At 29.4% G+C, this 9,626-nt stretch overlaps 1 protein-coding gene across 3 annotated transcripts; it reads right to left on the bottom strand.

Annotated features, from left to right (window-relative positions):
• LOC126844343 (guanine nucleotide-binding protein G(s) subunit alpha) lies at positions 1–8,156 on the bottom strand. 3 transcript variants are annotated; one of them, XR_007686565.1, is made up of 11 exons: positions 7,457–8,156; positions 5,325–5,397; positions 5,172–5,226; positions 4,977–5,096; positions 4,804–4,901; positions 4,057–4,111; positions 2,932–3,005; positions 2,656–2,835; positions 2,399–2,597; positions 2,100–2,312; positions 1–759 (listed from the first exon to the last, which is right to left on the bottom strand). XR_007686565.1 is itself a non-coding variant. In XM_050582483.1 (10 exons), exons 1-10 carry the CDS (start codon positions 7,593–7,595, stop codon positions 2,166–2,168), a joined length of 1,140 nt encoding a protein of 379 aa, XP_050438440.1. In that variant the 5' UTR covers positions 7,596–8,156; the 3' UTR covers positions 1,930–2,165. The 3 variants fall into 3 exon arrangements, 1 of the variants encoding a protein (XP_050438440.1); XR_007686563.1 differs by lacking the exon at positions 1–759 and adding an exon at positions 1,070–1,205; XM_050582483.1 differs by lacking the exon at positions 1–759 and having other exon boundaries at positions 1,930–2,312.
• Positions 8,157–9,626: the final 1,470 nt, after the last annotated feature.

The following is a 9,626-nucleotide window of genomic DNA, read 5'->3' as shown; positions in this document are numbered from 1 at the left end:
AAATTATACATATCATATTTTTGGTTGTGCGTTTTTTAAAATTATTATTCTTTTTTATTATTTCGAAACAAATGGAACTTTGCAATTATTACAGCATATATGCAATCAAAAACTAATGTGTTCAATGTTATTATTTACATTAGATAATGTCAAAATTATACTGAAACAGAACAAACTATATATTTATATACATAACAAAAAACCAAATGGTGAAGATATTTTTTCTTTAAAATAATTATGAACAATAATGCCATAGGACTAGGACGTAATTTGAATTTGGCTTGTTATTTTATTTAAATATTTTTTAAATCACTTAAGTCAGAAACGGTTTAAAAATTAAATATAAATAATAATAAATTATTTTATGCCAACCAGTCAATAAATTCTATAAATTTATATAAATAACTGTGACTAGCCGAACATGTATAGATATACCTACAATTGTCGAAAGTTGTCTAAAATCTAGATATGTATTGTTTAATTTTTTGGCAAAACAAATAGGCTATATGTGAACAATAACTGAAATAATTAACACACAACATGGTCTGTGGTAATGTTTAGAATTATTATCAAAATGCATACGAGTGAGATTAAAAGAACCATACAATATAATCAAATTACATAAGTCGTCAGCATAAAAAGAAAATTATTCCAGTTTCCATAGAATTAATATATTTATATTTATATCACACATGTGTTAAATACTTAGCAAAATGTTGAAATGCAATTAGATTTTTAGAGATTTGTATACATTTCATCCTAAAAAAACCATTAATACAACTATAAATTATAATACACAAACAATATCGTCATTGTTAATATAAAACAAATATTCCATGATTATAAGGAAAATTAACAAATTAAAAAACAATAATAAATGATATTATAGCATAAAAATGATAATAATATGGGCCTATGATAATTTTATATGTTTGATAATTAGCAGACTAAAAAATAAATCATAAAATCAACAATAAATAATAATAATAATAATGATGATGATGTCAATGACAATTTTATGCAAATCATACAACATTTGTTTGTTTGTTGAGTAAGTGTACCCAAATAGACAAGTATTAAAATTAGGTTGTGTAATTATTATAGTTCATTCTGTTCAGCTTGTTAACTTGATACTTGGTAACTATTTTATGTATAATAATAAAATTAATACTAAGGATGGATAATAATTTCGATTCTGTTTAAACCTGGATAATCAAGCATTAAATATTTGTTATTAATTATTATCATCATTATTTTTTAGCAAATAAAAAAGGTCAACAAATTCTGAATAAACATTTAGGTCTTTTAAAACACAGAATTACAAATTTTGTTCATTTTATGTCATATTATATTGCACTAAAACTTTATGAATAGTGCTACTTTATAGCTATTTGACATAATATTTTAATTGAAATTTAAATGATTTACACAGTGAATCTTAATTTGTACTTATAAAATAAGTATCTTTGTGGAAACACAAATTACATAAATGATAAATAAAAAAGTAGAAATGATAATTCTTTAGTGCAAATCGTCGAGCTCAAGGTTATAACTTATAAGACTTAACTCACTCAGAACGTACACAACAAATACCACAGGAAAAAGAATTTTGTAACCAAAAATAATGGTTTGTATAGTTTAACAAAAGTTTGACATGCGAATAAAACTTGTTGAATTGAGGGTTATGAAAAAACAGTAAATAAGTATAACAGAATTTGAGAATCGAAATAATGTTATTCCATCCTTAATGGGGAAAAAAAAATCAGTTTACAAACAGCAGAAGAGTATTTGATTTACAATTAATAATATCACTATAAAAATTCAATTTATTTTTTATAAGTAAATTTAAAAACAAAAAGATAATAATTTATATGTTAATAAAAATTGGTACCTAGTAAAAAGTTTGGTATCCAACAAAAAATCTTAATACTTAATTTACTGGTTTTAAAAAAATTATTAATAATAATAATAATAATAATAAAAAACATAATAATAATAATAAAATAATAATAACATTAAAGTTCATTATAGTGATGTTTGAATAAGCATTTTGGGACACGAATATATATTTGGTATCTTTAAACAAATGAATTACTTACTCGTGATAGGTTGTTTTAGAATAATTTAAACAACCTGTCTATGTATGCGAGTGGGTAGGGGAGAGATCATAGCAACTCGTACTGACGCAGGTGCATCCTCTGTATGATGTCGCGACAGTCATTGAACACGCGCCTAATGTTTTCAGTGTCAACAGCGCAGGTGAAATGTGGATAACAATAATGTTTACCTTCGCCACTGGCAGTACTGATACGCTGTGACAAAATAATTATAAATTATTTAAGTATATCGGTTTAAATTTAAATGTATGTTGAAATTAAACTAAACAACAAAATCGTACAAGGAACTCATCTCTGATGAAATATTTGGCGCGAATGACTGGAGGATCTTCTCCCGGATCAGGAGTAGCATCCATTGGCGTTTGGTAACGGGTAAATTCGGCAAAATAATCTTCTAGTCGCGATTTACCAGCCTTAATTTTTTCGGCCAACAAGTCTTGTTTATTTAAAAACAATATCACCGATATCGTTCTCAACCACCTAATAAAGATATAGAGCACGATAATGTCAGATATAAAAATCATATAATAACACATACCTGTTGTTCCAAATGCTTCGGAAAAGGTCTAACGACTCACGGAGCCGATTTTGAGTGGGGTCTTCACGTAGGACCATATTGTAACTACTACAGGCAGTTACAAATATGATGGCAGTGACATCATTGAAACACTGAATCCATTTACGCCTTTCGTCCCTCTGACCTCCCACATCAAACATACTGCAAGTAAACACAAAATTAACATTAATAATAAATATTTCTTTTGTAACAAAAATAAATCGTCTCGTAGCATATAAAAGACGTTTCAACACTTACTGAAAATTGACCTTTTCAACTTGAAACCGCGTTTCAAATATACCAGAAGTTAAAACACGGCATCTAAGTATATCCTAAAAAAAAAATTTGTTACGTTATGATAATTTAAAATACATTTTAGGCAGATGTTGGGGGGGGGGGAGGAGCTTAAGTTCCCATAGAATGTTTTTAAGCCCTGCCCCGGAAGGTTTTAGTTCTTCCAAACTTGTTAATTAATTTTCCAAACGTTTATTCTTAATAATTTATTTAAGATTAAATTATTAATTACACCCTTAGTTGTAAAAGTAAACCTGTACTGTATATTTTTAATCAGGATTTCAGAATATCTAAAGAATTATTGAACTATGAATTAAATTTAAAATGTTTTCCAAAATATATACATAGTTATTTCAAGTAGCTTTAACTATTCCAATTAGTTCTTCCACTAGTGAAAGGAGTTTTTCGGCAATGTGCCGAATTAAAACGTTGCTTCAAACCACATGTTTTACAAGAGAAGTTTACAGATACCTCTGTTTAATGTATAAAGAAATGTATTTATACTGATAAAATTGTAGATATATTTGGAAAAAAAATAGATTTATTACATTAAAAAAAATATATACAATAAGTATCAATAATTTATTTGTTTGTTTGTTGTATTCATATACCTATTAACTATACATATTTGTGCCATAGCTAGAAAAGATAAGCAGTAGGTTGAAGCGTAAAGCTTGAATAATTTTGTCAATGGGTAGTATAAAATTGTGAAACTCTCCTACATATGTGAGCAAATATAGTAAAGTACTAAATAAACACTGTTTACAGAATCATTTTTCTTGTAAATCTGTTTTGTGACTATTCAGCTGTTTAAAATGTATAATTTATGAACAAAAGCATATTTGAAACTGGTTTTTATTTAATTACACAGAGAAAAAAAAATTAAATATGACGGAGACGAACTAATTTTAGACTTGATTTAATGTCTTAATATACAAATACTCTCCCAAAAATAAAAATAATAATAATAAAAATAAAGATTTCACAAGATCAAATCTTAACATACACAGCAAAAACATAATGTAAAAATACCATAAAAGTAAATGATTTCCTTATGCATAGTGTAATAATTATTAATGTTTTAATTACTTGTTCTGAAGGCGTATAATTAGGTTGCTTAATAATGTGTACTTGATCGAGAAAACTGAAAAAAAAAGTATTAATTGCTTTACATCAATATATAAGGCAAAATTGGGAATTAATTAATACAAATTTAACATGCACATTGTGTGTATGTTTTAAATTATTACACACCAGTAAAGTCAACTCATGTATAAAAATTAAAAATTTAGAAAATTAATGCTTGCATTTATTTATATTTCTTATAAAACAATTTTAATAATGATTGCACAGTCAATTGATGAACATTTTTAGTTTATAAGAAAATAAGACAGATAAATAATTGTTGTATTAGTTTGATAATTTGTTAGAACCGTTAACAGTTAAAATTATAATTTATAACTAAATAATGATTACATACATTATTTTTCAGATAAAAACAAAAACTAGTTATGAAAAAAAAAAATTAAGGATAATTCAAGAGAGCAGAATGATGCCACAATATCTAATAAATTGAATGCAAATCCCAATATTCCTAGTATATTTGACATATTTATTAGACGTTTGAAACAGAATGTGATATGTGTCATATTATGCAAAATTTAACTGTTACTGCTTGATCCTGGATGAGTGACCACTCTGGATTTTATGGGGCAGCCCATTACATCTCACTACCTGAACGTGTTTACAGAAACCCAACCAACCAGAGCTAATGTTCTAATATGCCTAAATAAGTCTTATTTACAAAATATAAAATATTCAATGAATGATGCTTACTATTTTGCACAGTCGATGAGTTGATATTCGTTGGACCTTTCAAAACAAGTTTGAACACCTTTATCCTTCCACAGTTTTTCTGTGTGTTCATAAAACTCCTAATATAAAAACGAAAATACTATTTAACAAAGCCATTAACTAAAAATTAAGTTTTTTGGAATTTAAATACTTACTGTCGTGTATTCAAAATTGTGTTGAGAGGCGACATCTTGCATATAATCGACTCTGAGTTGATTTTCAGGATGTTCTAATTGTACTGGTGGAGTCAGAGTACTCATGGCTCCTGTAATTGTCTGTAAATAAAAATAAGCAACCCTTTAAATACAGTCGAGGTTGTATTATTATGTGATTTAACGCAATAAACCCACCAAAATGGCATCTCTAATGTTTTTTTTTATGTCTTCAATCTTTTGCTTCTTTTCTCTAAAAAATTATTTTTATATAATATATAATATGTAATATATGATTAGATACATCTATGAGCATTTTTCATAATTTATTCATAATTGTTTGGAACATACTCTTCACTAAATCCATTGACATGCAATATTCGCATTTGTTTGACAATTGTGCTTTTACCGGACTCTCCAGCACCTGTAAACACCACATATATAATTTAAAAAAAATTATACATGGCAACTAACAAATTTGAATGATTCAATTAAATTATGAGTGTTCTACTTTTATAATGCTTAACATAGAAAATTGATTTTCTCGGTGCCAAGGACTGTAATATATTCATAGTTTGTTGGTTAGCGCAAGGCTTGTTCACTATTGTTAACTTTAACTATCTTATTTTGTTTCGGATTTTACAATTTCTCGACCATTGTGAACAGTTGACACTATAGTAAGGAACCGAAATAACAGTTTTTTTCTTTAACGACATATTCTCGTTATTGTCTTGGTGATTACAGTAATATTCTGTCAATTAGGAATCACTGTTCTAACTTCCAAAAAAAAAAAAAAAATACTTTTTAGGCTAACACAGTACATAATAGCATACTGACTATTATCATCTTTCATTCATTTCAAACGTATACTTTAGTTAAGAGTTTACAATATTAAACCCAGACAATTCCATTAAGAAAACAAAAACTAACAAACTAAGCCAATTTTTGTTTTTAAATTTAAACTATATTATATCAAACCAAAACTGTTAACAGGCTCCATGTCACAAAATATTAATATAGTACCTACAAAATGTTTTAAATTTTAAAAAAAGGTTATTTGTACCTATTTGTGTTGTTTACGCATATTAACATGTACCTATATAAAAAAAAAATTGTCTATTAATGAAATACATTGCATTTGTTGATAAAAAAAACATCAATACATAAGCATAATAAGGAAAATTTGATTCTGTTGAAGAAATAGTCAAATATAAATTATATTAAATTTATGCTATAAAATATACCAAAAGTAAAATAGACATATAATTGTGATAGAGAGATTATGAGTACCTAAGTCTGTTTAAGGGAAATATTACATTTTCAATTATAATTATTCCTATTTTTTATTATAACCCTATTTCAAAAGCATAAACATTTTTTTTACAAGAACAAAATATTAGAAATTAGAAAAAGAAAATCATACTAAAATTAATGTAATTTTATACTCAAGAGTAAGTATTATATTATTGTATATTTTTTATATAAACATGTATATATATATTTTTTTTTTCTTTTTTGTAGATGTGGTGAGAAAAATATAAAATTAAAACTAACCAAGACAGTACAACGTTTGGCACACATTCAAGTTTATATTTTTAATCGGTTGTGTTATGCACTATCATGTTAGGTTATTAACATAGTTTAGCTGTCAAATGTAAATATTGTAATCTAGTACCTAACCTAGTAATAAAAAAGAAAAAAGGAGCAGTTTCACTAACGATTGATATAAATTGATATGACAGATTGTAATTACTACTAGTTAATACAAACTACATTTTCAAGGATATTTATCCATTTGAAAACTAATAATATGCGATACTATTATTCATTTTGTTATTTAGGAAAAATGATAATTAATTGTATAGATTGGTGCTGGTCATATATAGCAATGCCTTTTAAAGCAGTAGGGATTATTTTTTACTAATTAATTTTCAACAAACCTACACGTAATCAAAATGTAAATCAATAATGTCGTTTTACAGCTTAGTATCTAGTTAACATTTCGATAGGTAGTATTGTGTAAGATAACCGTTGAAATGTAGTCATAAAGTTATTATTTATACGACAGAATATAGATTTTTAAGAGGTTTTAGATGTGGATTGTCAAAGCGCATTTGTTCATGAGAACAACTCTACCTAGAATATATGATCAGAGAGAACCAAAATACTGTACGAGTTAACGTCATTTAACACCAAATGAGTGTACTCTATGATTAATTTTACTTTATCTGTATGCAAAGTATGGAATTGCACAAAATGTATCATCTAGGCAGACAGTTAAGAGATGTGTCACTGCGATAACGAAAATCTACATACCTACATCAGATTTAGGGACCTGCTATTGTCTTATCACTGATTCGTCGGTGACAGGGTACGGCTCACTTGGGGTCGTAGGTAGGATTGGAGAATTCGGGGGGCCACCGAAAATAAGTGGCACGGGGTTTTTTTGTACGACAATGGTCTGCTAGTTGGTTTTAACTCACCCAACAACAGTAATCTGTGCGTGGCCCTGTACACCTGTTTGTCCTTCTGCAGCTGCTGGTTTATCTTTTTGTTCGTCTCCTTGCCCTTTTTCGCATCGTCGTGATCCGTCTTGGCCGCGGCGCTACCAAAACACCCCATAACATTAGGCCAGCCTATTTTTGTGGATTTCCGGCGTGAGGGCGTCTGCTGCTGCTGTTTTCGCGGCGGTTGCGGCTGCGACGGCGGCGGCGGCGGGGCGGAGGCCAGAGCACACGCACTTATAGACCGCTGTGTTTTTTTTTATTAGTATTAAAATATTATATATTATTGTGTGTGTTTATACTTATAATATTCATATGCGAATATATTAAAATGTCGCTAATTATACGCGTAGAATATATTATATAATACATGTATTGTATACAGCTATACATGTACATACGTATAATAAATAAATATATATATATATATATAATTTAATATATATATATATATCATATTATATCCATATTACATATATATTTTATACACACAGGCGACAATATTATTACACACACACTACACACACACACACACCGTACGCAGACGACGGCCACACGATTTTTATTAAAATTCGCGAGATTCGATTTCGATATTCGATCGCACCACCACACGATGGAGACGACGACGGCGGCGGCGGCAGCAGCAGCGGCGGCGACAACACCACTCTACGAGCGGTGGCGGCGCGTGCGGACGACGGACGACGACGACGACGACACCACACACACACACAAACAACTATACAGGCGCACACAAGCACACACTCGCGCGCTCACAAGCACTAACTCGCGGCGCGCACACACACACACACAGCAATACCGATAGACGGGCGGTGCGGCCGTACGGTGGAGAGGGTGTATGGTGTGGTGTGGTGTCTGTGTGTGCGACGGCCAGCCGTGTATATATCTCGACACGGTACTCAGTACTGTACTACGGGCACTACGGTTCTCCGTATACTCTATACTCTATAGTGTATACAGGAGCGACCCCGAAAACGCGGAGGGCTGCTGCTGCTGGTGCGCGCCGCTCTGTTATCTCAAATGTGTATTTGTGTCTGTGTGTGTGTGTGTATATAATAATATGCATATCACTCGTATACACACATAATAATATCAAACGCGAATATCTATGTACATATGATATATATATATATATATAGGTACAATTATTATTTATTATTATCATTACACACTCGCTATACAACGGCGAGATCGTTGCGGCTGCTTGTCGTTCGGGTTGCGTCGCCGCCGTAGTTCGTTTTGTTCTCTTCTCATTTCTCATTACACCTTTAGAGTTTAACTCTTAGGTTCGGTGGCCGGTGCCCGCCATCGACGCCTGTCGCATGAACACAAGGATGACAGACGGCGAACTAGATTAACAGAAAATGTTTGAAACTCAAAATACTTTTTTAATGTTTCAGCTATGTATTTACGTAACACTGAAGACTTAAAAAATATATTTGAAAAACTTTCAAATACTGACCAAAATTAAAAAATGTAATAATCTGTAAGCTTTCGCCTCTGGCCACCGTACCAGCTTTTGTAATTTTACAATCATTAGATTAAATATACATAAGGTAAATGTGTAGGTTTTCGTGATAATTTTTTTTATTTGTAGGGCTTGAATTTGACAGAACTTTTAAATTAAAAATGTATAAAGTCATACTTTTAACTTCTATTTCACAAAATAAAAGTTTCTTTGAACATATTTTATTAAATTTTTATTTTAAAACAGTCATGTAAATATTTTTTATATAAATTATCTATTTAAGGCTAAAACATTTCTGGTTGAGAAATGTGTTACTCTGTATACTTTTTTGTACAAAAAGGTTTAAATATTGTACTTCCATAACCTTTATATTAGAGTTATAACTTGAAAAAGTTCTGTAACATGTGTTAATGCGTTGTTTAGAAGCTTATTTGAGAAACTATTTGAGTAGATAAACCTACAAAAATATCCATATCATATATTTTATTCTCTGGATTTTTAAATAAATTAATCATCAAAGTATTAAACTTTGTAGATTTGTGAATATTTGTTGGGCATTAAATTGGAACAAGGATTTTAATTTTAAGATTAGTCGTGTATTTTTTGATACTTGGAAAATTGTAAGACAAAAAAAATCAAAATTAGTAGTTATTGAACATTTCT

This window comes from Adelges cooleyi, unplaced genomic scaffold (genome assembly GCF_023614345.1).
Source record: "Adelges cooleyi isolate 19-005CV unplaced genomic scaffold, UGA_ACOO_1.1 ACOO_flye_CR_arks_rails_tigmint_CR_PRNA_108, whole genome shotgun sequence".
NCBI lineage: Eukaryota > Metazoa > Arthropoda > Insecta > Hemiptera > Adelgidae > Adelges > Adelges cooleyi.
The sequence above is the reverse complement of the archived record's forward strand: the minus strand, read 5'-3'. Positions and strand labels throughout refer to the sequence as shown.